Genomic DNA, 27,811 nt, shown 5'->3' on the forward strand with positions numbered 1-27,811 from the left:
TTCAAATCCATGGATAAGTTTCAAAGCAGAAGATGAACTAAAGTTGAATCATACCACAGAGGAGAAATTAAGTGATCTCAGAGATGCCCCAATCAAAGGAAACCTGACAAGTTTTCTTTCCTAAGTCTAAACTCCCCATCACCGAATCAACTGCTAGTGGACAATTAGCATTGACCAGTTAGCGGGGCGGCTACCAGACTGAGATAATTACACTGGACATGAAATCAAAGTCAGGTTGAATATCACCAGCATATGTCATGAAATTTGTCGTGAAGCTTTTATAATTTTGAGAATCAAACGTTTATTCAATAAATTTTACACAGAATGTGACAGAGGTAGATGGCAACAGGAAAACCAACATTCCCAGTCTGGGATCTTCCACATAACAGACACACTTAGAAAATATTTTAAATTCCTTAAAAATGTTTCTTATTCCTATGCTACTTCAAAGTCTGAGTGTGCTTACTGAAAATATTTATGATATCAATGTAGCATAAATTGCAAATACAAATTTAAAATAAATTTTCATTCAATATTCTCTTTCTAACCCCCACCAGTGTCAATACACATTGAGTTGTGGAGCTCCACAGATGTTATCATATCTCCACATCTGAATAACAGAATAATTAACTACAAAGGGGATCGAAACTAAGCACCATACCTTCCCCAACTCAATGTCTGCACGTACACTCAGTGGCCACTCTATTAGGAATCTCCTGTACCTATAAAAATGGTCACGGAGTGTACAAGAGACATGGATCACTGAACAGTAGTGGGGATTCTAGATCATTTCATTGCTTTGCTCCGATTAGTTAGTGCGTCCCCGAGTTAACACTGGTAAGAACCTCTACAAACTCCCTCCCCTCAGCTGGAATCAGCAGGAAAGACCTGGTTATAGTCCTGCCTCAGTACCTGGTGGTGGAGGTGGAGATATCAGGATGTTTTTTCTTTCTGTTTAAAAAATACTTGGGGTGGGGTGGGAGTCCAAAAATGGAAAGTAGCAGAGTCAATGCAGGGAGCTTCCTCCCCCACTCCCCCAAACACATAACAATTTACTTAACTGTTTGAGATTCCCAGATGTTGTTTCAAGGAGATGCCCCAGGGTAATTAATAACCAATCCCCCCACCACAATAATGGAAAGGCTGATGCCACTAATATTATGGGCCTCTTCAACGCTACCAACAAACTCGTTTTTGAGAGAATTACAGTTTTAGAGTTTGGCTGTAGGTAACTTTTCTCTTCCCTCCACGTTGTTACAAATAGCGAACGAAAAACACACATGTTGAAATAGTCAACTTCACAGTGACCTGCGGTCTTTCTCTAAATAATCTGAAGTTTGAACCTCAGTTTCTTTCAGTCTCCTCTGCGCACCAAACCGAGGTTGTCTTCGGTGATGGAGGCTTGAGGAATCCTATAAAACAACACGGAAACGCTGATTAAAATTTGCACTGATGCTAAATCCCGCTACGTCTGAAGGTGCTGACACACACACACACACACACACACACACACACACACACACACTGGAGTTCAATTTCTCAGGCACCCAACATTGGTCCGTGATGGGCAGAAGCATCATTATCAACGGGTCCGGATGTCACTTCCCAGCCTTCATCCCACTTGATCCCTGTAGGCAAGGTAGGGAAATTGCAACCCATTAAATGTTACCAAACCTCGAAAAAGAATTCAAACGCCAGGAAGGCGACTCGAAACAAATAAATGCAACTGAGTTATAAACACGGAAGGATATTAATGTACAATTAGTGTAAACGGCTGATCGATTCTCCTGACTCATGTGCTGAAAGAGCGTTTCCCGCGCTGCAGCTCCGACTGCAACAAATACGGGTAGATACAAACTTGGAGGATGCACAATCAAGTGTGAACACGGAGGGGTGTGCCCACCCTGTTAATGCTCCCATTATGTGAAAACACACACCACTGTTGTTTATCTTAGAGGGAAACAGAAATGTAGAAATTGCAGTGACTTAAAAAAAATTTCAAAAATCGAAGGCAAAGCCCGCGATGAGATAATTTTACAGACGATCAGAAAGCTCTCTCAAAATCTGTGCAGAGCGGTAACACTTACAGGCATCGCTGCACAGAAAGGAGAGGTTCTGCCTCATTCCAGACACTGGCCTGATCTGATCATCCTCATTTTATTTTATCCATTTCAAAGTAACAAACTAATGCAAACTAATTCAAAAAAGAATGCAGCAATTTTCAGTTTCAATATCCAGAGGGAGTTGGCCCCAAGATTCACCAGTCCGTGATTAAACCCTGAGGAATAACTACTGTACTCTCTGCAGGTCCATGGAATAAAGATACAGATCAAATGGCGCATTCATCGTTAGCGATCAAAGCCGGTGACCGGGCTCTGGGAGTGCTTTACTCGCCTGTTGTCTGCAGGTCTCCAACATTGCTCCGGCGTGGATCAGGCACCACACCTCCCCAAAGACGGACAGCAGCACGTGGACCACATCTATCCACCTCCCCACTGTCAGGGTCAGGATGAGCAGCCCGCCCATCCTCACAGCCACTGTCTGGTAGGCCATCTGCTCGCTTGGGTGCTGCTTCTGCTCTTCTGAAACGACAGGAAGAAATAATTCACAGGGACGTCAGCCACAAATGGGAGATCACGTACCACCAGACTGAAGGACAGCCGTCTATTCCGCTGTTATCAGACCTCCCACACTCTATCTCCCAGTCCACCGAGTCATGGCCCTCGCACCGCGTCTATCTGCTCCGCACTTTCTATTGTATTGTTAATGTTAGGGATTCCGGAGTTGTGTATATAACAGGTGCTAATTTCAACAGCAGCTGGTCTGTAGACCTGAACGTGGATTGTAGATTGAGTTTAAAATGCAGCTGTGAACAATGGTCTTCCCGGAGCTGCATTCTGGGGTCAATGGCAAACCCCATTTGAAATCGCCTGCCTGCACCTGGCCCAGAGTCAGCGGGAATTCACATTTGTTTCAGGTGTCTGGAGCGTCAGTGTCAAGATGCAAGTGCTTTTGAAAAATGTATGTAATCCAAAGGAAGCATTGTAGGTAGATTGTGACGACAGAATTGTCCCGCCGTTACCTTTGATCTTTAGCGTATAACCATGTCATGTAATATTGGGGCAGGCAGCCCACTTCTTCCAAGGGTGTCTCAGGGTGCCTGCTGCTCCTTTTGCTGAAGAAAGATTTCTACACCCACCAGCTTCAGTGTCTCACCGGTCGGTGACTTTGTACACAGTCACAACATTTCATATGCATTTTATTTCCACATTCTATTTTCCTCTTTACCTGAAAATACCGATGTATCACATCATCCGTCTGGATGGAACACAAATATATAAAAACGCTTCACTGTCTCTCAGTACTTTCAATAATAAACCAGTGATAAAAACTAGAGTAATGTGGGCTCTCACTGTTAGAACTTGCATTTATGTAGAATCTTTACCATAAAGAGAACTGGGAAAGATTTATATTCATAAACAGCAATATTATCTATGGGGGTGATTGATAAGTTTGTGGCCTAAGGAAGCAGGAGATGAGGTATTAACTTCAAACTTCCTGCATAATCACTCAAAGAGCTGACCTGAATGTGCATGTAACGCGAGCTGTATAACTCATCTCCTTCCACCTTAGGCCATAAACTTATCAATCACCCCCACCTGTGGACACTTGCTGGAGGCCCAAGATCCGTATGCTCCACGACCGCTGGACTAAGTGTGTAAAAGTAGGAGGGGGCTATGTTGAAAAATAAATGTGCTAGGTTTTCTAAAACTGACTCCTTCTACCTTAGGCCACAAACTTATCTATCACCCCTCGTACTATCAAGTATCAAGTTCATCTCAAGTGGAGAGTTTATGTTAAATAAACCTGGAGCTTTATACATGAAGGACACTCAACAGTACATTTTAAGACCAGATTTTGCACTGTAAAGGACAGAGAAACAACGACAGAGTTGTGTTGCTACCTCATTGCTCCAGTGAGCCACATTTATCCTGACCACCAGTGCTGTCTGAATGGAGTTTACATGTTTCCCAAAAAAAAAACACACGAGCTTCTCTCAGTTGCTTTGGTTCCTCTCTCTCTCCCCCACCCCCAAACGCACGGTGGTGTAGTGATTAACACCTCACTATTACAGCGCAGGGCAAAGTTCAGAGTTCAATCCTGGCCATCTCTGTAAGGAGTTTGTACTTCCTCCCTGTGACTGCGTGGTTTCCTCCGGGTGCTCTGGTTTCCTCCCACAGTCCGAGGACTTTCCAGTTGGTAGGTTGATTGGTCTTTGTAAATTGTCCGGTGACTTGGTGAGGGTTAAATCGGGGGTTGCTGGGCAGCGCGGCTCAAAGCTCCTGTTTCATGCTGTACCGCTAAATAAATAAAATGCCAAAGACGCAATGGGCCGGTGTAGATCGCCCCTTGTGTGCAAGTGAATGGTAGAGCCAAGGAGCAGGTAAGGGAGTTGATGGGGAGAGAGAGAATTAGATTACAAGGAAGGTGGCAAGGAATGGACTACTCTGGAAGATAGGATAGACTCAATGGGCTGAATGGCCTCTTATGACCAAGAAAGCAAAGGTATGAAAACTGCAACAATGAAACCAGAGGTGAGACTTTCCAACTAACGAGAGATACTGGAAGTGCCACCTCCCCACCCTGCCACAAAAGGAAATCCACTTGAACTCGATAAAATTAAGAAAGTTTGCTCTGGAGTAGAAACATTGAAGATATTTCAGCTGTGAGGAAATCCAAAGATCGAGGCCACGATTACAGGATAATCACTAATAAATCCAAGTAAAAAAAACTCCCCAAAAAAAAAACCTGCTTACCTGACAAACTGTGAGAACACAAAACTTGCTGAACTGAGAAGTAGTTGGGGCGACCTGTGTCAGTGTACTTTAGGAAGAATGGAACCAGAGGGCTTACTGATAGGATGGAATAAAGAAACAGGGATAGGGGCTTGTATAGAACACTCTCTCTGGTTCTGGTTGGCTTCAATGACCTGCTGTGTGTTATAAAATCCTGTGCAATAGACTGAGCAAAGCCGGATATTGAAGCAGGGACGAGCAGATGAAGACGGGACTGCTAAGTCAAGGGCATGATGTCTAAGAGCTGTGAACAAGCACGTTTAGGAAGCAGTTCCAAAGAATAGGGCTGAGGTCTCCGAAGGTCCTGTGGTGACTGGTGGGACAAGGGAAAGAGGGAATGGCCATACAAGAGTACGGATTCCTCCCTGGAAACTCAGTCAGGTTACCCTTGCTATGAGCTTATCAAATCACAGAACTGTGCTGCCTGGCAACAGGCCTTTCAGTCCAGCTCATATACACTGCTCACCACTCGACACGATTTCCGGACTTTCGGTAAGATGGCAGTGCAGACGGACGCAGTGGCCTCTCCGGAGCCAACCAGAAGTGCTTTCCTTTCTTTGATAAGTGTTTTTCTTTTTAAAACAATCACAAGACAATGCTGGACTCCAAGAACTTTGGGAGCTGCAGGTCTACCCCATCATTGACCGGAGGAGGTGGACTGCGTTGCAGCCCGCCACTGGAAGGCTTCGGAGTCGGTGTGTGAAGGCAGCGCGCGGCGGAACCGCGGTGACCGTGAGGTAATGTACAACGCCTCAGGCCGGTTTCTGTTATTTGCTGGGAGGACAGATGGCAAGGGAGTTGTGAGGACTAGACCTCCAGCTGCAGGCTTGCCTCATGCTGCGGTCCAGGAGAGGACACTCTGGAGGTGGTGTAGCGCGCGACCACGTGCGGTTGAGGGTTGCCCTCCGGACTTGGTCTATATATATATATCTTTTGTGTGACTGTGTGCACCCTCACTATTCTGAATGTGCCGTGTACGTTTTGCACCTTGGCCCTACAGGAACACTGTTTCACATGGCTGTAAGCGTGTACGGTTGAATGATAATTAAACCTGAATTTGAACTTGATTTGAAGAGCCCCCATCTCTCAGATCCTAGTCCATTTCCCTCTATGCCCAAGTAGATAAGGAGTTCATTGAGACATTTTTAAAAGCTGGTGGACGCATGACCCCTTGGCCACACTCTTTGTGGGGCAGGGTGGAGGGGAAACTATCAACACATCAAGTCAAAATATCCTCGTCTCCCGAATTACAGCTACATTTAGAACAGTTTACAAAGCTGGCAGGGTGCAAAGGGAGCTCCAGATCTGGACTAAACTGAGGAAACACTTCAAACAGATAGAATTATCCACTTAGAGGGAAGATGGGAAGTTTGTGGAAACTTTTCCAACACGCCCCTTTTCCCAGAAAGATTTTGATTCCCTTCCAATGCAGCTCGCTCCCATCCAGGTCACAACCCTCTTTTACACCTAACCATAGGTAATAGAACTTTATTAGTTTCACTGATTACTCATTCCACTCCTCAACTCTCTGCCGCAGTCCCCAAGTGTCGCTGAATAGCTATCAAGATGAGAACTTTGTGACTGTTGCTCTTTCTTTTCTTCTTTAACCTTGGGATAGAAGTTCTGTCCCGATTTGGAATCCACACCCTGACCACGTTGGCCTGTACATCTCCCTAAGTGATACATTAACCTAGGTGTCATGGAACAGTCTCTCCTTACACTTCCCAGCCAGTGGATGAACTAGACAGCTTTCCCCTCTGCCATCCTCACCTTGCATGTAGATGACCAGCAGCGTGTAACAGATGGTCAGCGGTGTCCAGAACCTTATTGCCTCTGAAGTGGTGATGAAGTCTCTGTTGATGAGGAAGATGGCTGCCACATCGGCCACCACGAACACGATTTTCAGGGCGTTGCACAGCAGCTTCGGGATGCCGTGCCAGGTGGTCAGGAGGAGGATGCAGATCCCACAGTATCGTTCCTTGCTGTGTAGCTCGTACAACAGGCTGGTGTGCTTCGAGAGCTTCCACACGTAGCACATAATCAGCCCGGCCAGACCAGTGCTAAGCAACAAGCTTAATGTCGAGTGAGGCGCCCCCTCATTCAGGTAGCTCAGGCCGGCTGTCATCCCACATCCCAGGGAGAACTGGCACAGGAGGAAGATCTGTATATTGGATGTGAGCTGAAATATAAAGTCCAGACACATCCTCTGTGACTATCAAACAGAAAGTTGACTTTAGATTTATAAAATAGACCCTCAGCCTTCTGAGCCGGTCACAGGCGAAGCCCTCCCCACCACTGAGCACACCTACAAGGAGCGCTGCCCCATCTTCACGGACCCCCACCCAGAGAGGTAATGCTCTCTTCTTGCTGCTGCAGTTGGGGAGGTGGTACAGGAGCCTCATGCCCTGCACAGCCAGGTTCAGGAACTGTTATTACCCCTCCGTCATCAGGCTCTTGAACCAGTGTGGATAATGTCACTCACCCCAACACTGAACTGATTCCACAACCTAGGGACTCATTTTTGAGGACTCTACAGCTCCTCTTCTCAATATTATTTACTTATTTGTTGTTATTATTTAGATTTTTTAAAATTTGCACAATGTTTGTTATTGTTTATGTGCAGTTTTTCATTGATTCTGTTGTGTTTCTTTGTATTTACTATGAATGCCCACAAAAGATGAATCTCAGTGTAGTATAAGGTGACATAATCGTACTTTGATAATACATTTACTTTGAACTTTGAATACCAACAGAGCCCACAGCTGTCCCCCAATGCCCACTCTACACTTGAACCCCCGCTCAAAGAGGCCTACTACCTTCCAGAGACTGATAATGCCCACATTCCCCTATGACAGAGCAGATTCGATGGGCCGAATGGCCTAATTCTGCTCCACTGTCTCATGGTCTTGTAGGCTACTGACCATCTCATCTCCCCAAAGTCTCTCCTCAACTTTTGACAGCAAGAGCCCTCATGATGAAAACACAAAATGCCTGAAACACTCGGTAGGTTGGACGGCATCTGTGGAGGGAGAAACAGCGTAAGTTTCCGGTCCAGGACCTTCGTCAGATCTGAAGAGAAGAGCATTGAGTTGGGATGTCACGTTGCCGCTGTACAAATGGTCAGGTCGCATTGGAGTATCGTGCACAGTTCTGGTCAGCGCACCACAGGAAGGATGTGGTAGCATTAGAAAGCGTGCAGGAGAAATGCCCCAAATGGAGGGTTTCAATACAAGAAGAAATTGGTTTATTCCCACCGGAAAATAGAAGACTGAGAGGCGACCTTAAGGGGTTTATACAAATTATGAGGGGCACATATAGGGTGGATAATCAGAATATTTTTCCTATGTTGGTGGAGCCTACAAGTAGAAGACATAGATTTAAGGCGAGAAAGGGGAAATTTAAAAGCGATCTAATTTCCTGGTTTTCCTCCACACACAGTGGTGGTCGTTTGGAAGGACACATCAAAGGAAGTGATGGAGGCAAATAAATTACAACATTTAAAAGGCATTTGTACAGGAACTATGGAAAGATACAATTACAGGAACGATAATGGCATGGATAGCAGAATGTCAGACAGGCAGGAGGCAGCAAGTGGGAATATGAAGGGCCTTTTCTGGTTGGCTGCCAGTGACTAGTGGTGTTCCTCAGGGGTCAGTATCGGGACCGCTGCTTTTCACATTGTTCATCAATGATTTGGATAATGGAATTGATGACTTTGTGGCAAAGTTTACAGATGATACAAAGATAGCAGGGGGTAGGTAGGGATGAGGAAGCAATGCGATTCGAAGAATGGGCAAAAAAGTGGCAGATGGAATACAGTGTTGGGAAATGTATGATGGTGCACTTTGGTAAAATAAACAGGAGTGTGGACTATTATCTAAATGGGGAGAAGGTACAAATATCTGTCCAAGTCCCTTCTGTAGTCTCTCTATAACCTCAAGGCTACCTGCCTTTCCTCGTATCTTCATATTGTCTGCAAAATTTGCCACAAAGCCATCAATTCCATCATTAAGTCATTGACATAACCATTCCTCCAGATCGAAAGCAGCAAACTGGCTGCTGGCTGTGTGCCTAGAGACCCGAGTTCTATGGGCACAGAGCTCGGAAAAAGTGACGCAACAGACTTTTAACAGCATAAATTGGTGAGTTGTTTTGTTATGTCTCCCCTCTCGCTGTGAAATGGGGACACCTCCTTTTCCCTTATTCAGGAGAGAGAGAGAGAGAGAGCCTGTGGTATGTTGAATTACCAGGTGAACGAGTCGTCTTTGGGTTACTGCAAGTCTGTGTCTTTACTGATGCTTTGCTGCACGTTTGAGTGTTCAGTGGGGGGGGGGAAGAGAGGTGCTGATGCTTTTTTGCCAGTGGGAGGGGAGCATTGCTGCTGCTTATGTATGGGGGGAACTGGAGGGGCTTTGGGGTTCCAACATTTACCTGTCATTCTTTCTTTGGATCACTTCTCTGTTTTCGTGGAAGTTTGTGAAGAAAAAGAATTTCAGGCTGTGTATTGTATGCATTTCTCTGACATTAAAAGTACCTATTGAAACCTATTGAAAAAGAAGTGGTCCCAGCTCCAGACCCTTATGTTTCACTGGCAGCTAACCAGAAAAGGCTCCCTTTATTCCCACTCTTTGCCTCTTGCCAATCAGCCACTGCTTTATCTGTGCTACTTTCTTTCCTGTAATACCATGAGCTCTTAACTTGTTAAGCAGACTCATGTCAAAGACCTTCTGAAAATCCAAGTACCCAACATCCCCCGATTCTCCTGTATCTACCCTGCTTGTTATTTCTTCAAATAATTCCAAGAGGTTTGTTAGGCATGATTTTCCCTTGACAAAACCATGCCGACTGTGGCTTATTTTATCATGTGCCTCCAAGAACCCCAAAACTACATCCTTGACAAGTGACTTCAACATCTTCCTAACCACTGAGGTCAGACTAACTGGCCTATCATTTCTTTTCTTCTGCCTCTCTCCCTTCTTGAAGAGTGGGGTAACATTTGCAGTTTTCCATTCCTCCAGAACCATGCCAGAAACAATTGAATCTTGAAAGATCATTACTAATGCCTCCACAATCTCTTCATCTACCCCTTTCAGAACCCTGGGTGTATACTTTCTGGTCCAGGTAACTTCTCTACCGGGAGGCCTTTCAGTTTCCCAAGAACCTTCACTCTAGTAATGGCAACTTCACACACTTCTGCCCCCAACACTTGAACTTGCACCATACTGCTGGCGACTTCCACGAGAAGAATGATGCAAAATACTTTTTCAGTTTGTCTGCCATTTCCTTGTCTCCCATTACTACCTCTTCAGAATTATCTTCCAGTGGTCTGACATCCACTCTCACCTCCCTTTCACACTTTATGTATCTGAAGAAACTTTTGGCATCCTCTATTATTGGCTAGCCTACATTTGTATGCCATTTTTCCCTTCTTAATGACTTGCCTTCTTTTGGTTTTTAAAAGCTTCCCAATCCTCTAACATCCCGCTAGTCTTTTATATGCCATTGTTTGGTTTTACGTTGGCTTTGACTTCTCATCAGCCGTGGTTGTGTCATCTTGTCTTAAGAATACTTCTTCCTCTTGGAGTGTATATATCCTGCACCTTCTTAATTGCTCCAGAAATTCCAGCCATTGCTGCTCTGCTATCATCCCTGCAGTGTTCTTTTCCCAATCAGTTTTAGCCATCTCCTCTCTCATGCCTCTGTAGTTCCCTTTACTCCACTGTAACACTGATGCATCTGACTTTACCTTCTCAGATTTCAGAGTGAATTCGATTACATTATGACCACTCTTCCCTAAGGGTTCCTTCCCTTTAAGCTCTCTAATCAATTTCGGTTCATTGCACAACACCCAATCCATGATAGTTGATCCCCTAATGGGCTCAATCACAAGCTGCTCCAAAAAGTCATCACATAGGCAGTCTAGAAACACTCCCTCTTGGGATCCAGCAGCAACCTGATTTTCCCAATTTACCTGCATATTGAAATCCCCTGTGACTTTTGTAACATTGCCCTTTTGACAAGCATTTTCTATCTCTCATTGTAGTTTGTAGACCATATCCTCACTACTGCTTGGGGGTTGGTATATAACTCCCATCAGGGAGAGTTTACCCTTGCAGTTCCTTAACTCTACCCACAATAACTCAACACTTTCCAATCTGCTGTCACCTTTTCTAATGATTTGATTTCATTTTTTTTTAAACCAACAGAGCCACTGCCTTCCTGCTTGTCCTTTCGTGACAATGTGTATCCTTGCATATCGAGCTCCCAGCTGTAATCTTCTTTCAGGCACGATTCAGCGATGCCCACAACATCAAACCTGCCCATCTGTAACCGCGCTACGAGTTCATCTACCTTATTCTGTATGTAGCGTGCATTCAAAAACACACCTTCAGTCCTGTATCGAAACTCCTCCCGTTGACTGTAATTTTGCCCCATCATCAGCCTCCCCGTGCTTGCAGCCTCACTACACACTGCCTCCATTTGTAAACCAACGACCTCATCCTCAGCACTATACACCACCGGACTCATTTATCTGAAACCTTCAAACACTGTCAAGCTAACTGGGCAAGAGTAACAGACCAGGTGGAGTGTCTCGACTGTACAGTTCCCTCCGTAGACGCTTCCTGATGGCGCTTCGTGCGTTGCTCCTGAATCTGCAGTCTATTGTGACTCCATTTTGAATGACCAAGAATGCTGTTTGTTTTCCTCCCCCTCTGCCAAAGGTAATAAAAAACCGCCGGTCCTTACCTGGTTGTTGGAAAGCAATACGGAAATTGTTCGAAGGGAGAATTCCAGCACGGTGAGAGAGGCCACTCTCGATCCCACGAGGGAGAATAGGACGGTCAGGACGCAGAGGTGCAGAGTTTGCAGGACCTGCTGTGGCGAGCGCAGTTTCGCAGCTGCCGTGCCATCGCGCACAGGGTCACTAAAACAACAAGACAACAGCCTTTCGTCACGACGAACTCTTCCTTCCCACCACGTGGCGCCCCCAGATGACAACAGGTTGGAAGGAACTCTAGTGAACGGAGTCCCTGCTGTCGTCACAGTCACCTTTCCACGGTGCCATGTTGAATAAGAGTTGCGGGACGTAATGACCGTTCCCTTTCATCTTTCCCCTTTGGAGGGGACCTCACTAGCATCCTCAACCACCCGCCCTGTCTAACCCAGTCCTGATGCAGAAGCTGCTAACTATCTTGAGAATGGATACAGAGACGGCATTCAATCAGCGTGTGACTTTCTGCCACCCTCTCAACAAATGACATGTACAACTGGTTTATGACATGACCACCTCCAGTTAAAGATATCTGCGAACCACCAGGAAATATCATATGACAGATTACTTTGTGTGCAGAATTGAGCAGCAGGCTTCCAAAAATAGCAATAAGACATATGACAAGTTCATTTGTTTTGGAAGCAGAATGGTAGAAAACTGGGATATTTCCTGAGTAGGCAGCATCAAACTTTTTCGCTTCTTGTACTTCGGTTTCTCCAACCATGCCCTGCTCCTGTCGTAGTTTCTCGTGCCCCACAAACAACCAGGAGACGCAGAAAATTCTTCAAGAAGGGTTAAACTTTAATTTGCAACTCAAAGCTGAGACAGTCATTGAGCTAGTCGCCGATTGCCCACCGATCCTTGGACATAGCATGTTTTATGGCAATCTCCTGGTTTAGTTGCATTAGCATATGCAATTGGTCTATAGTTTATAACTATATATATTGGTCTATATCACATGTACATCCGCCACTATTGTTTCTACCCATTGACTTAATCATGTTCTAGTCCACATCTCTTAGCTAACACTCATTAACACACCATTGTCTTCTACATTCTTAGGATTTCATTCTCCTACTAAATTGGGTACATGCATAGCAAATAGCAAACTCAGATTACATAATTTATATCTCTTAGCTTCCTTTTATTAACACACCATTGTCTTCTACATTCTTAGGATTTCATGACAATCATGTTCTAATCTATATCTCTTAGCTAACACTCATTAACACACCATTGTCTTTTACATTCTTAATATTTCATTCTCTAGCAAATAGCAAGTTGCAACTTTCATACTCCAATATATCCCCCCTTTGAGACCCAGAGGGTCTCACACAGAGAAAGAATTCTAAGAGTCTGCTCACAAAAGCCCCAATAAACTCAAGCACTTATTCCCAAATCTCGGGTTAAACTATAATTTTCTGCGCCAAGACCTCAAAGTATTCTCTCCCTGTTACCCTGGGCCACTGAGCCAAAAACCTGTCCCTCTGTACCTGAGACAAGGAAAAAGACTCAGAAGCCCTTACAGTCTACTCCCACACTGTCGTTTTGCTCTTGTTCATCCTGCAGGTGTTGTAGGCTGTAACGATACATTTTCGGTGTTTCTTTCTCCACTAAGCTTGCTTCAGTAATTGCCACGAGCATCGGAAATTGTTTGGTTGCAGCAAGCACTACAAGAGACTTGAGACAAGGAAGAAAACAGCACAGCACAAGCGCACAGCTCAACAATATAATACTGACAGTTATTGCTATTTTAGTCAGCCATGCTCCCCATCCTCCGAGTCTACTTTCCAACCGATCAAAAAACTGATGTTCAAATCCTGCATTCTGTTTGACCTCCGTCCGCAGATTCTTTAATTTATTCATTGCTCTGGTGAAAGACCCTTCTGGGCTAGTATTGGTCGGTATGAAAGTGCAGCATTGTTCTCCAAACATTACACACACACACCCACTTTTTCTGCCAAAAGCCAATCCAATACCTGTCTGTTTTGCCACGTCATCCTGCTAGTTGCATCCAGCTGTTGCCCTAAGGCCTCCAGCGCATCATCAGTGTAGTTGATGAATCTCTGTTGATTGTAGTATATATAGTTTATCCATTCAACATTTTTGCTTACCCCTATCACAGGTTTGATAGCTTCCCAGCCTGCATCTCATGCGGTGTCAGGCATGTCATTCGATTAGTTTGCATGCGGTAACTCATCAATGCTAATGGTAAAGCATTGACCCAATTAAGTTTAGTGTCTGCACAAATTTTGTTTAGTTTGGCTTTCAGGGTTCCATTAATTCTCTCTACCATGCCCTGCGACTGAGGGTGGTATACACATCCAAATCTTTGCTTTATCCTCAGCGCTTGTAGTACCAGTTTGACCACTTTCTGGATAAAAGCTGAACCATTGTCTGAGCTAACTTCTGTAGGTATTCCAAACCTTGGGATCACTTCATCTGTCAGAAATTTTACCACTGTTTTTGCCCCTTGATCTCTTGAAGGTACCGCCTCCACCCATCTGCTAAATCGATCAATTACTACCAGCATGTATCTTTTCCCTCTCACTGTCTTTATCATGTCTATGTAATCGATCACTAAATGTTTAAATGGTCCTTCAGGTACAGGAATGTGAACTATTGGGGTTGTAATTCCCTTCTGAACATTATTCTGTGCACATACCTCGCACTGTGACAAGACAAAGTCCACTGAAGCCTGTAAATAAGGTGACCAAAAACCATCCTTCTCTATTTTCTTTATCACTTCCTCCTTGCACAATGGTCAATCCCATGCGCTTCTGAAATCAGAATCGTTAGTGGAGGGGTGGGCGCTACCAACAAACCGTCTTCTGTGCTCCACAAGCCTTCCGGGTTCTGCTTGGCCCCCATTTTTTTTTTTCGCATTGTCTGTTCTGCCAAAGTTGCCTTACCTTGTATTTCAATTAGGTCCTCTACCTCAGGTTCTGGAGCTAGGCTTACCTGGGGGGGGGGGGGGCAATAACAGCTGATGTACACCCAGATGCTTTTCTGGCTGCCTCGTCTGCAGCTTGATTTCCCTTTGTTATTACATAATTTCCCTTTTTATGTGCCTGGCATTTTACTATAGCCAATGCTTCAGGTTTCATTATGGCTTTTATTAAGTCTAGAATTTGCTGACAATGTTGTATGGGATCTCCACTTTAAAACCTCTCTGCTTCCACACTGCCCTGAACAAATGGCATACTCCATGAGCATATGCCGAATCAGTATAGATGTCTACTTTCTCACCTTCCATCATTTCACACGCAGCTGTCAGGGCTTTGATTTCCGCTAGTTGGGTGGAACACAGTTGGGGACAGGACTCCATCCTAATAATCTTATAGCTCGACTGATCCTGCTGCACTACTGAGAACCCTGCATGGTTTCCATCATAATCCCTATAACAAGAGCCAGCTATGAACAGAACCTTTTTATCTGCATCCTCTAGTGGTTCTGACTGTAAATCTGCTCTCAATTTGGCAAATGCCATTGTCTTCCCTACACAATCATGGGGTTCTCCTTCATTGTCTAAAGGGACATAATCGGCTATATTATTGGTAGTGCATCTCTGTATAGTTATGTCTGGAAATGTCAATAGCATTTGATACGCTGCTATCCTGGCTGGCATCAGCACAAATTTCCCTCTTTCCAGCAATTCTACTACTTTGTGGTGTGTGTACAGGGTCACAGGATAGCCCAGGGTTACAGATGATGCCTTTTCATATGCATAGTACAGCGCCGCCAATCCCTGATAACAGGGTGGATACCCCTGAGCCACCTCATCTAGTCTCGTACTGTAGTATGCTATCGGCTGCTTTGCTTTTCCTGTGCCTGTCTCTTGTGTTAGAACCACTGTGACATAACCCTCCTGTCGGTTGGATACATACAAATGAAAAACCTTCTCATAGTCAGGCAAAGCTAATGCTGGTGCTGACTGCAATTCCTGCTTAGTAGTATTGAAAGCTATCTCCGCCTCTCCATTCCACTGTAAGCCGTTCTTCAAATTTGTATGTCCTGCTTCTTTCATTATCTTTCTCAAAGGTGCCACAATCTCAGCATATTCTCCTATCCAATCTGAGCTGTACCCTGCCATTCCCAAAAACATCATCATCTGCCCTACTGTCTGGGGCTTTGGGGCCTTAGTTATTGTCTCAATCTGATCTGGTGCTATCGCCTTCACTCCCTTGGATATTACCCTGCCTAAGTATTCCACTTGCTGCTTGCAAAATTGCGGTTTCTTTTTGGATACTTTATGTCCTCCGTGCGCCAGCTTCTCTAACAGAGTTATAGTGTCCTGCTCACACTGTTCCTTACTGTGGGAGCAAATCAACAGGTCATCCACATACTGTAACAATGCACTTTTCAATGGTATGCCCTCTAGGTCTGCCTTCAAAACCTGATTAAAAATGTGTGGTGAATGTTTAAATCCTTGCGGCATTCGGGTATAGGTATACTGAGCACCTCTGTAAGTAAATGCAAACAGATACTGACACTGGTCGGCTGGAGGAATGCTGAAGAAAGCCGAACACAAATCAAACACTGAAAAGTAACTTGCTTCTGGTGGAACATTAGTCAAAAGCGTGTGTGGGTTGGGGACTACCGCTGGCCAGTCCTCGACCACATCATTTACCACTCGCAAATCATGCACCAATCTCCACTTAGATTTATCTGCTTTTAAGACCGGCAGCAACGGGGTATTGTATGGACTGTTTGTTCTTTTAAGCACTCCTATTTCAAGCAACCCCTGCACTGTCGATGCTATTCCCTCTTCTGCTTCTGGTCTTAGAGGGTATTGTAGTCTCCTGGGTGGAATTGCTCCCCTTTTCAGCCTTATTTCCACCGGACTAGCTGTTTTTATTTTCCCTATGTCCGTGTCATGCTGAGACCACAGAATAGATGGCAACTCATCTAACCTTCTATCTTTCTGCTGGCCTCTTTCCTTTCCCAGCAAGGGTACGTGTGGTTGGGGAGTTATTTTGACCTCTCTCACTGTCCCTACCATATCTACACTTACCATTATTTTAATGCAATTGTTGCCTTCTGATATCCGCACCTCTGGCGTGATTTTCCTCCACACTGTTATGGTTTCAGCACTTTTAACTAAGGGTCCTAAGTCTTTAGACTGATATCCCTTGTTTACCAACAACGTTATGTGGGGCGCAGCCTCTGGTATCCTGTACCATTTTTCTAAAAAGGTGTTCCACTTAACTTGTAAAGCTGCCCCTTGCTTTCCAATTATCACAGCCTCCCCTTCCAGGTGCTGTTGGGTACATGCCTCCAGGTGCCACCTCTCCTCTAACTCCCTGTTCTGAGTCTCGTCAAAAATCACTACAATGTAGCTCAGATTTGGGCATTACAGCCCTGGGTAATATAGCCTGCACGCCCTTTTTCCATTTTTCCCAGGTTTCCTGAATCTGATCTGTGATGTCTCCTATCTTGTCTTCTCGCACTATCAATTGAGCCCCTGCTCTTTCCACACTCAGCCCATTTCTGGTACATTCTAATTTTAATTCCAGTTTCAATAAGGCATCTCTGCCTAACAAATTAATCGGAGTTCCTTTAAATACTAGCACCAGCAAAACAATTCCTTTATTTCCCATTCTCAACCGCACTGGAGCCGTGCACTGTGTTTTCCCCAAGAACCCTACCACCATCTTAATAAACTTTCCTGACATGGGAAGGTGAAGGGCATACTGTGGCTGTACACAAGTGTACGTGGTTCCAGTATCTATCATCATTGGTGTCAGTTGCCCTTCTAACATAACCTGAACAATGGGTTCCTTGTCTGCCTCCCTTGTTATCATTGGGTAATGTCCCTTCCCACTTGAGTTCTCGGGGCACCCCTAATACCTCGCATAGGGGTTCACAGGTCCGCTTGGGCCTTTGGGGGCTGGTCCTTGGCTAAGCTTTAGTTCCCTTCTTATCGGTTCCTGCTGGTGTGTGACAGGCCATGGTGTAAACGGACAATCTCTTCTCATGAGACCTGGCTGATTACATCCCCAGCACAATCTCTCCACCTCTCTTTCCCCATTTCCTCACTTGGTCCCCTCTGCCCATAGCTCCTCTGTCCCCCTCCTTGGGACTTTCAGTCCTGTCTGAGCTGTTTGAATTTAGTTTGTTCCTGATAGGGCATTTGTGGGAATGCTCCTCCAAAGACGATTACTGGCATGTGGTTTTCCAGCCCTTGTCTTACAGTATGATCGGTCCCTCCATATAGCAGCGCTTCATCCAGTTCGATGGCTGTACTCGGACCGGTGGTTGCTGGCAGCATCTTTTTGCTTTTCTCTTTTTCTTTCTTTTTGAGTTCTTTGAGCTACATTTGTATAAACTTTCTCTGCACGTCTTGCTGCTGCTCGGCCAACCTTCGTTTGTCTTTCCGGTATTTCTCAATCGCATGGACTATGTGGTCTCTAAATTCTTGTGGGGTCTTTGACGTTAGCCCAACCACTTCCTCCAGTTTGGATTTTACTTGCGGAGGCATTGCATCCAAAATGCTATGTCGGAACAGTGTGGTGATAAATAAGCTATTTTCCACCTCTTGCTCAGTCTCCAGTCTCCACCTTGTCAACTGGTTTTCTATGTTGGCTGCTGGGTTTTCAGTGGATCCCCCTTTAAGGCTTTGGGTTCCACTTTGGGTGGATAAAGCTTCCTGAGGGCCTGCCATACCCTCTGCCTCACTCTGTCAAACCCGTCTCCATCAGTTCTCGGGTCGTTCGAGTTTACTATGCCAGCCATTTCCATTAGTTCGTTAAATTTGGATGTTCCCATCAACCTTATCAATAGTGACTTCAAATCTCCCATAGCCAATAATCGTCCCGCCGTTTCTTCTTCAAAGGCTCTAATCCATTTCCCTGCTCCTTCATGTAGATTGGGCAGAGTGTTTTTCAGCCCTTCTAGGTCCTGGAATCACCATGGGATATACTGCACTTGTCCTGATCCTTTAACTAACAACGGCATCATTCTTCCTCCTTCTTCCCACCTGCCCTGACTCTCCTCCTCGCCTGACTCCCCAACTGTCTCAGGGTATGTCTTTACTGCCTCCCACACAAATGTCTCCGGGGTCCTCTTCTTTCCCTCGGTCTCCTTGTGGAGTCCTTCCTTTCTGTCTTGATTCAATACTTGGTTGGCCCCTGGAGTATTTTTCGCATCTCCTCTGGCAATCCCCTCTCAGTAACTTATCTGGCTCTCTCTCTACTTCCGCAAGTCGCTCCCTTACCGCCTCCTTCTGCTCTTCTGGGCTTCTGCCTCCTACCTCTTCCCCACAAATTCTCACATCCTCTCTCTCTCCACTTAACTCTTGCTCCTCCAATGAGTCACCTTCTCTTTCTTTCTGTCCGTGTCTGTACACAAGTGGCAGGGACTCCTCATGATCCTCACTCGTGCTTGATTCCCTTCTCTCTTGTGTTTCTCCAAGACTCTCATCTCCTATCTTTTTTCCACTTCCTCTTGAATGCCTCATCTCTTCCTGCCCTGATGAGCCACTTTCTTTTCTAGTCTGTTTATTTCTATGGTATAACCGATACTCCTCATATTCCTTTTCCTCTCTCAAGTATTTCATCCGTTCAATCCCTTATTCCATTTCTCTCTTTGCCTGTTCCACCTTTATCCTTTCTGCCTATATCTCCTTCCATATCGCCGCTTTTTCCTTCTCGTATTGTCTTCTTTCCTCCTCATTATCCCAAACTTGTACTTCTCCCTGCATGTTTACTGTCCCCGCCAGCAGGGGGCACTGCTTAGGGGTTCCTTCCTCATTATAGGGAGGGGGCTTTTCTGTTACTTTCGCATCCGGGTACGGAGCTGAAGCCAGTTTCTCACTGTACCTTCCTCTCTCTCTCTAACAGGCTGTTTCTCCAGCACCTTAGTGTCTTCCTCGCTTGTAATCAATATTCTACCTGTCCTCCTCAGCCTTTCTCCCTCCGTTCTGGAGTTTTAGCACTTCCATTTCTCGTTCTCTTTTTTGCCCTCTTTTCTTAGATTTATCTTTTGGTTTGTGATTTTTAATTAGTGCCTCCATTTCTTCACACAAGCTTACTTCAAACGTTCCTTCTCTTGGCCACTTTGTGACCAGGTTTTTGGTTCTTTTTTCCCATTTTTCTGAAGTTTTTGTGATCTCATATTTATTTATCGGGAATTTTTTGCTCAGAATATCTACTGCTGTTCCTTTACCTATCATGTTATTCTCTCTTTTTAAGGTATTTCAGAGATTCATAGTTCATTTACTGGATAATATCTATAGATAATGTCTATCTACCAGCGCTTTAAACTATATATTGGACTGTCCTTGTTTCCTATTCTGTTCTGCCCATACAGACCTCTATTCAAAGCGGTATCCACAGAACTTGCTCTTTGCACCTCATCTATTCAGACCCTTATCTCTTAAGGCGGTATCCACGAGGATTTTCTCTATTTTGCCTTTCCCTGCCCGTTCAGACCTTCGTTTTATACGAAGCGGTATCCACAGGGATGTTCTCTATTTTCCCTTTCCCTGCCCATTCAGACCTTCGCTTCATACGAAGCGGTATCCACAGGGATGTTCTCTATTTTCCCTTTCTCTGCCCGTTCAGACCTTCATTTCATATGAAGCGGTATCCAAGGGGACTTACCAACACCATGTGGAATTTTTCTTAACTTTTTATTAGCTTATTTGTACTGACCCTCACTGCAGTGTTCTTGATCAATCCTCTGAGCCTCCTGTTAACCCCCAATTCTGCCAGATTCTTTGGACTGGAGAGACCCTTTGGCAGTGGTTCCACACTTCTGAGACTCCAAGACCTCCCCAAAACCAACAGAATTCTTAGTCCAAATTGTCGCAAAAAGCGCTTACCTTTTGTTTGGGTGCACCCTTAATTCTGTTAGCCTTGTGGGGGTCCCTAGAGGACTGAGAAGCGTCCCCAATCTGCCGTTTCCTTTCCGCGGGTCTCTTTCCAGTCCTTTCGCGGTTGCCAATTTTGTCGTGGTTTCTTGTGTCCCACAAACAACCAGGAGACGCAGAAGATTCTTCAAGAAGGGTTAAACTTTAATTTGCAAATCAAAGCTGAGACAGTCAGTAAGCTAGTCGCTGATTATCCACCGATCCTTGGACATAGCATGTTTTATAGCAATCTCCTGATTTAGTTATATTAGCATATCTAATCGGTCTATAGTTGCGTATCACAGGTACATCAGCCACTGTTGTTTCTACCCATTGACTTAATCATGTTCTAATCTACATCTCTTAGCTACCTCTCATTAACACACCATTGTCTCTACATTCTTAAGATTTCATTCTCCTACTAAATTGGGTAAATGCATAGCAAATAGCAAACTCAGACTACATAATTTACATCTCTTAGCTTTCTCTTATTAACACACCATTGTCTTCTACATTCTTAGGATTTCCTGACTTAATCATGTTCTAATCTACATCTCTTAGCTACCTTTCATTAACACACCATTGTCTTCTACATTCTTAATATTTCATTCTCTAGCAAATAGCAAAGTTGCAACTTTTATACTCCAATACTCCTCAGTGTCCTCAAGGCCACGTACAACATTGGAGATGGATGGGGCACGAGAGGCCAACTCCATCATCAAGACAGCACACCACTGGACCCTGAAAGGGCGGAGGAAATGCAAGAGACCAGGGACTACTTGGTGCCGTACCGTAGAGGCAGAAATGAGGAGCCTCAACCATGGCCAAGGACAGAGAGAGAGATAGAGGACCTTCAGTGGCATAACAGGCATTTGATGGTGATAACTTTCAGGCAGTTAGTGGAATTGCTGCCTCTCCTTACAGGATGGTCATTTTGGTGAAGGGCTCTGAATGGCAAAGCAGTCTATTCCCTGGAGCTAGGTCACAGGTGAATAGCAGCCTGGGGTAAAATGAGGAGTACACAAGGTCATGTTCGCAGGCATACCTCAACGTTAGATGCAAATCTAAAGGTGCAAGCACAGGAGCGAGTGTATATTAAATGGCAAAAAAGAACATCATGGAATAGAACTAAACAGGAAATGCTGGAAACACTCAGCTGGTCGGACAGCATCTGCAGAAAGAGAAACAACCAGCACTTCACATGTGAGACTTTCCATCAGCACCTACCTTAAAAGTTTTGAAACATTTTAAAATAAGTTTCAAAGTAAAAGTATACTACCTTAAGATTCATTTTCTTGTGGGCATTCACAGTAGCACAGAGGAATACAATAAAATTAATTAAAAAAACTACACATAAAGACTGAAACAATCAAGACAAACAGTGCCAACTTTAGAAAAGTAAATAAATAATACTGAGAACATGAGATGCGGAGTCTGAGAAAGTGAGTCTACAGGTTGTCATATCAGTTCAGCGTTGAGGTGAATGAAGTTACCCATGCTGGTTGAGGAGCCTGATGATTGAAGGGTAACCTGTTCCTGAAACTGGTGGGGTGGTACCTAAGGCTCCTTGACTTCCTCATTGGGAGACCACAGCCTGAGAATATCTGAAATTACATCACCTCCTCACTGACCGTCAACACCAATGCATCTCAGCCCACAGTTCTACTCTCTCTGCACCCATGACTGTGTGGCTAGGCACAGCTCAAACGTGGTCAGTAAATTTTCTGTTGACTCAACTGTTGTTATCCTGCTGGTGGTTTGTAGTGGCTTCAGCACCAGACTTTGAGTCGAGCGCTCCCGGGTTCGAATCTGACCGGCCCCTTGCACGATTTCCACCCATGCTGAGTTGAGCTCGAGCTAGTAACTTGGCCTCATTAAAAAAAGACACAGGTAAATGCTAAGGAAACAGCAAAATAAAAAGCTGCTCGATGCACCACAAGGCGCACGAAGGAATAGCAGCTGGTGATGAGGGAGTGTACAGGAGTGGGGTGGATCTGCTGTTTGAGGGGTGTTGCAACAACAACCTTGCACTCAACATCAGTCAGACCAAGGAATGGATTGTCGACTTCAGGAAGGGGAAGTTGAGGGAACACACACCAGTCCTCATTGAGGGATCAACAGTGGAAATGATGAGCGGTTTCAAGTTCCTGTGAGCCAACCTCTCTGAAGATCTATCCTAGCTCCAGCATGTTGGTGCAATGACAAAGACTATAATGACTATAATTCATTAGGGATTCTGAGGAGATCTGGTATCTCACCAAAGACACTCACAAATGTCTACAGCTGTACCGTGGGAACATTCTTACTGGTTAGGTAGAGCCACTGCACAGGATTGGAAAAAGCTGCAGAGGGTTGCAAACTCCGCCAGATCAGTGGGCACCAGCCTCCCCATCACCCAGGACACATTCTCTTCTTATTACCATCAAGGTGGTACAGGAGGCTGGAGAGACACACTCAACATCTCAGCTTCTTCCCCTCCATCATCAGATTTCTGAACAGACAACGAACAAGTGGGCACCACCTCACTATTTTTGCTCTCATTTGCACCATTTTAATTATTTTACATACAGTACATTTTAAATAATAATTTATAGTTTTTTATGTATTGCATTGTACTGCTGCAGCAAAACAGATTTCAAGACATACGTCAGTGATATTAAAACTGATCTGATTCTGACTTCCCAAGTACAAAATGCCACTGCCTTCAGTTGGTTCATAGACAACCTTCCTTCCATCAGAAGGCCAGAAGCAAGGCGTTCGCTGATCATTGTACCCAGGACCTGCCCTCTTCTCTCTACAACCATCAAGGAGAAGGCACAGGAGCTTGAAGATGCACACTCAACATTTTAGAAACACTTTGTGCTCTCTGCCATCAGAGTTCTGAACGAACCATGAACCCAGGAACATCACCTCACTATTTTGCTCTCTTTTTCAACAAATCACTGAATTTTTAAATAGCAATTTTTATACATTGCGATGTACTGCTGCCACAAAACAACAAATTTCACAACATGCGTCAGTGACGGATGCTTTGTCACTGTTGCTACGCCACGGCTTTGTTATAAAGAGAATAAAGCATTGCAGACAAAGACCTTCACCACTAATGAACTGTTCAGCACACAGCAACTTTGGGTAAAGTAAGGTCTACTGATTGTCAGGAGGCTTGACCCAAAAGCAGAGCAGCAGAGACGATTTTGCAGTAAACAACAAATTTAATAATAGACAGGAAAACAGCAAGCCACAAGGGGCCACAAAACTAGAGGGGATAGAAACTAAACAATAGGCAACTCTAGGCAGGGAGAATGAAAGTCAGGAGCAATGGGTTGAGTCCGGCTGCTTCAATGAGTGAACAAGGACTGTGGATGAGAACTGGGTCTAAATAGGTTGCAGGTGATGAGTCTGGAATGAGCGGCAGGTGAATCGTATTCACTGTCTGGAGATGCGGATGTGCCTGCAAAGGACATCCTTCAATGGCCACAAGGTTGTAGGGGTGAGAGACAGGTTTGGTAAAGAGTTCAAGCTGCACACACGCACACACACACAGTCCCATCCAGAAGGTTGTCTGCTGCATCAGCATCATTAGAGCTTCCTGTGCATATAGAGCTGACAGAACATGAAAGAGGACAAACGGAGTGGGACAGGCTATAGTGCTGGAACAAGGGGCTGAGGAGAGCTGGCCAGATAGAAAAGCCCCTCGTCTCTACCTGGAGACCAGTGGGCATTTGGTTCCAGGCTGGTTGCTCCTCAAGAGCACAGAAATTGCTTCTCCACTAATGGGGGTGGGGTGTGGGGTTAAGGGAGCTCTCCCTTACTGCAAGGGTTCTGGAAGCATTTGGGATGAGGGTCCTGCAGCCTGCAAAGTTTTTGGAAATGGAACTGAGGGTCTGGCTGCTGACGGAGAGCTGGAGTGATGAGGCTTTTGAGGTCAGAGGGCACCCGCCAGGTAGACAGCTCACCATTCTATCCCTCTGAAATGACCAGAGCAAAATTAGGCCATTTGGCCCATCGAGTCTGCTCCACCATTCAATCATGGCTGATCCCTTTTTGTCCTGATGATAATGGACCAACAGCATTTCTGTTTTCCAGCTGCGCTTGGCCAAGAGGGTCCTGAATTCCACAGTGTAATCCAGCACAGAGCACGAGCATTGGTGCAGGTGCAGTATCAGATCCGCTGCTGCCTTTTCAAACCCGCCACTTTCCATATTTGTTGCAACTGGTGGCTTTACTGTCCCAGTTAGGGGTGGCCTAGGTCAGAGCTCGCCCAGTCAAGGGATGAACCCGTCCATAGAACACAGAGACGATTGGAACTCGGAGCATAAAGTGTGCTGGGACAGGGCGTTGCGGCATCAGGTTGGAGTGTTCAGCAGCTCAAAGGGAGCAGCAGTTGCTGTAACATGGATGTGGATGACAGACAGATAGTTGATGGCTTCCTGCTGCTTCTGGATCATGTTCTAGTGTTGACAAACGACTTCCTTTGGGTGCGCACACTCTGCTGGGTCAGTCAGCGGCTCCCTCATCCTGTCAGGAAATGTGGAAGAGGCTCGACCCAAAAGCAGAGCAGCAGAGATGATCCGGCAGTGAACGATAACTTTTAATAATAGCACGCCACGAGGGGGCCACAAGACAAGAGAGAACAGAAACTAAACACAGCAGACAATGATGTAAACTTTAGGCAGGGAGGGGGGAGTGGGAAGCCAGGAGCAATTAGTTTGAGGCCGGCTGCTTCGATAAGTGAACATGGACTGTGGATGAGAACTGGGTTCAAATAGGCTGCAGGTGACGAGTCTGGAATGAATAATATTAGCTGGGTGGAGACTGGGAGGTGCCTGCGTGCGCGGGCAGGGAGGTGTCAGCAGGAGTGGTCCTGGCGTCAATCACAAAGGCGTTCACTTACAACCTCACTGGGTCTGCACGGTTACTCCAGAAAGACAGTGTTTAACAACGTAATAACTGTTAAGTCGTGTGAATTCATAGCAACTGTTTAAACTGCACATTCTCATCCTCGCAGGGAATAAAATTAGTTTAGAGATCAAGCACTTGAAGTTTTCTTTCCACCCGGCACTTAACCCGCACTGTTCTCTTACTAATTTAATTTTGTCCTGCTAATCCTTAACTCGCAGCGAGATTAGACTGTTGGCCCCATTGTTCACAAACGTTGCACCGACCCTTTGCACTCTCTGCCCTGATATGCCGGACAATACATGACAAACTAACTCGAACATGCCTGAGCTGAGGGACGTATACAGGATTGGGAACACAGGTACGGTGCGAAGCACAGGACCATCAAGCTCACAAAGACATTAAAGGATAGCGAGACTGCAGACGCTGGTCGGGAACACTGAGAGGACTCAGCGGGTCACGTGGCATCTGTTTAGACAACGTTTTCCGCCGGGACCCCACATCAGGTCCCAAGAGAAGAAGATCTGGGTTGGATGCATTTATACTAGGAGATTACCGGGGGTTAGATTTTAAAAAACCCTAGATTTCGATTAAACTCCAATGGCGAGTCTCCAGCACAAACCCACCAAAATAATTTTTTTTTTTAAAAGCCAAAAACTTACTTGAGATGTTGGATGTGAAAGTAGATCCGCAGCAAGTGATTGAGAATGGAGACGGCACAGGCGGCAATCACACCTAGAGTCAGGGGGCAATGTTAAACCCGGCCCACACACACCCCCAACACAAGATCCCTCAGGTCCTCTAACATCCCACTCCAGCCCTCATGGCCACTGACACCCCAACCCAATCCCACACTGTCTCAGTTGCCTCTGCCTCTCCTATTCCAGCTCTTTCTCCCCTCGCTCCAGCTCTCTTACCACAACATCTCTCCACGTCTCTTTCCCGCCCTCTGCCCTGAGCTGCGATAAGACCCTCATTTACCCCCAGCCCTGCCTCCTTCACCAATCCTTGCCCCTTCTTGTCCAAGTACCCGGACTACCTCACTACCTTGTTCTCCCACCCCAAGAGTGGGTAGGTAGGTTTCTCTCTCTCTACTCCATCCGCCCCCTCCTTCCCCTCCTCATAGTTTCCCCACCTCTACCCTCTCCAACCAGACTCCCCTCCCCCGCCCCCAGCCTCTCAGCTCCGGATCTCCCACCCTCCCGCCGGGCTCCTCACCCTGTAGGAGGTTGTCAATGGCATTGATTCCCTGGAAAATCCATCCAAAACTGGGAATGCAGCTTCGGAAAAAGCCCCACATTTCTCTGCTCGGTCGGTCCCGGTGGTGGATCAAAGTCCGCCTCAGTCACTCACGCCTTGCGCTGGGACCAGCACCGCCCGGCGGCAGCGGAAGGCGGAACTCAAACCCAGATGCCAGCCGGCAACCCATTCGAAGTGAAAATCCCGAGGCGAATAATTTAAATCAGATCAGCCCATTAAACCAGGCAGTCTTCGTCCGTCTCCGTGGGGGCCTCAACCTGCCCCGTACGAACCACGGAACCGCGGAACACATCGGGATTACGAGCCAACCCTCAGAACTGCATTAAGATTATCAGTGCTGTAAGGAGTTTACAAGTCCTCAAGTGTTGCGAGTACAGTATTCCCCATCTCCACCGGCATTTTCCCATTATTTACAAAAGATTATTCACTAACAAAATCACTACACATTAATGAGAACATAACTATTTATAGTTTCAAATTAAAATGCGATTATCTACAGCACACTCGAAGCCCCTGATGTGTTTTCCCATCTCATTAACACAATGATATTGTTAATACTGTCCACAGCCAAAACCATCATCTTTCAACACCATCCCAACGTGAACAGTATCGAACTCCAAACTTCTAGAAGCACAACTATCCTCCACTGCCCGCCCATTGTCTCCCAGACACGCCCGGAAAGTTAATTATCCCTCACAATCAAGAGAAAAGCTCCAGATGCTGGAGGTCCCAGCAACACATACAGAATGCTGGAGGAAACGTCGACTGTTCTTTCTCTCCCCTCACCCCCGGCCTGCTGAGTTTCTCCATTGTTAATTATCCCAACACGGGCAGAGCGCCCAGTCAGAAGGGTTCCAGCCGTTTCTGAACCTCACCTTCCGCCGTTTGCACTCTGCGGACAATCATTACTTTTTGAGCCCGCGATGCCCGATTGTGAGAGGTTGGACGATGGAAAGGTGTCAACCGGGATCCCGGGCAGAATCATCTTCTTATCCAAAATAGCGCCATACATTCTAACGCACTTACTCCCCGAGGCTCTTGGTGGCGATGTCCGCCTCCACCCATTTTAACTCTACTTCCCACTCCCGTTCCGACATGTCAGTCCATGGCCTCCTCTGCCGCCAAATCTCAGTTCTGTCTGGGTAGCCTCCGACCTGATGACATGAACATTGA

At 45.7% G+C, this 27,811-nt stretch overlaps 1 protein-coding gene across 4 annotated transcripts; it reads right to left on the reverse strand.

Moving 5' to 3' along the window:
* Positions 1-284: 284 nt before the first annotated feature.
* Positions 285-27,811, reverse strand: tmem82 (transmembrane protein 82). 4 transcript variants are annotated; one of them, XM_059951927.1, is made up of 6 exons: positions 26,597-26,857; positions 26,041-26,113; positions 11,604-11,781; positions 6,627-7,035; positions 2,395-2,582; positions 285-1,412 (listed from the first exon to the last, which is right to left on the reverse strand). In XM_059951927.1, the coding sequence occupies exons 1-6, from the start codon at positions 26,676-26,678 to the stop codon at positions 1,299-1,301; spliced, it is 1,044 nt and encodes a 347-aa protein (XP_059807910.1). In that variant the 5' UTR covers positions 26,679-26,857; the 3' UTR covers positions 285-1,298. The 4 variants fall into 4 exon arrangements, 3 of the variants coding, with proteins under 3 accessions (XP_059807910.1, XP_059807912.1, XP_059807911.1); XM_059951929.1 differs by lacking the exons at positions 26,041-26,113; positions 26,597-26,857 and adding an exon at positions 27,665-27,811; XM_059951928.1 differs by lacking the exons at positions 26,041-26,113; positions 26,597-26,857 and adding an exon at positions 27,514-27,656.

This window comes from Hypanus sabinus, chromosome 27 (assembly GCF_030144855.1).
Source record: "Hypanus sabinus isolate sHypSab1 chromosome 27, sHypSab1.hap1, whole genome shotgun sequence".
NCBI lineage: Eukaryota > Metazoa > Chordata > Chondrichthyes > Myliobatiformes > Dasyatidae > Hypanus > Hypanus sabinus.

What these genes read in the sequence shown, in the direction of transcription:
- tmem82 (XM_059951927.1), bottom strand. Translation starts at nt 26,678, where the DNA reads ATGTGGGGCTTTTTCCGAAGCTGCATTCCCAGTTTTGGATGGATTTTC. An exon ending in TTTCACATCCAACATCTCAA is followed by an intron (nt 11,782 to 26,040) that starts GTAAGTTTTTGG and finishes TTGTTGTTTTAG; the next exon opens with TGACCCTGTGCGCGATGGCA. An exon ending in GCTGGTCATCTACATGCAAG is followed by an intron (nt 2,583 to 6,626) that starts GTGAGGATGGCA and finishes CTGTCGTTTCAG; the next exon opens with AAGAGCAGAAGCAGCACCCA.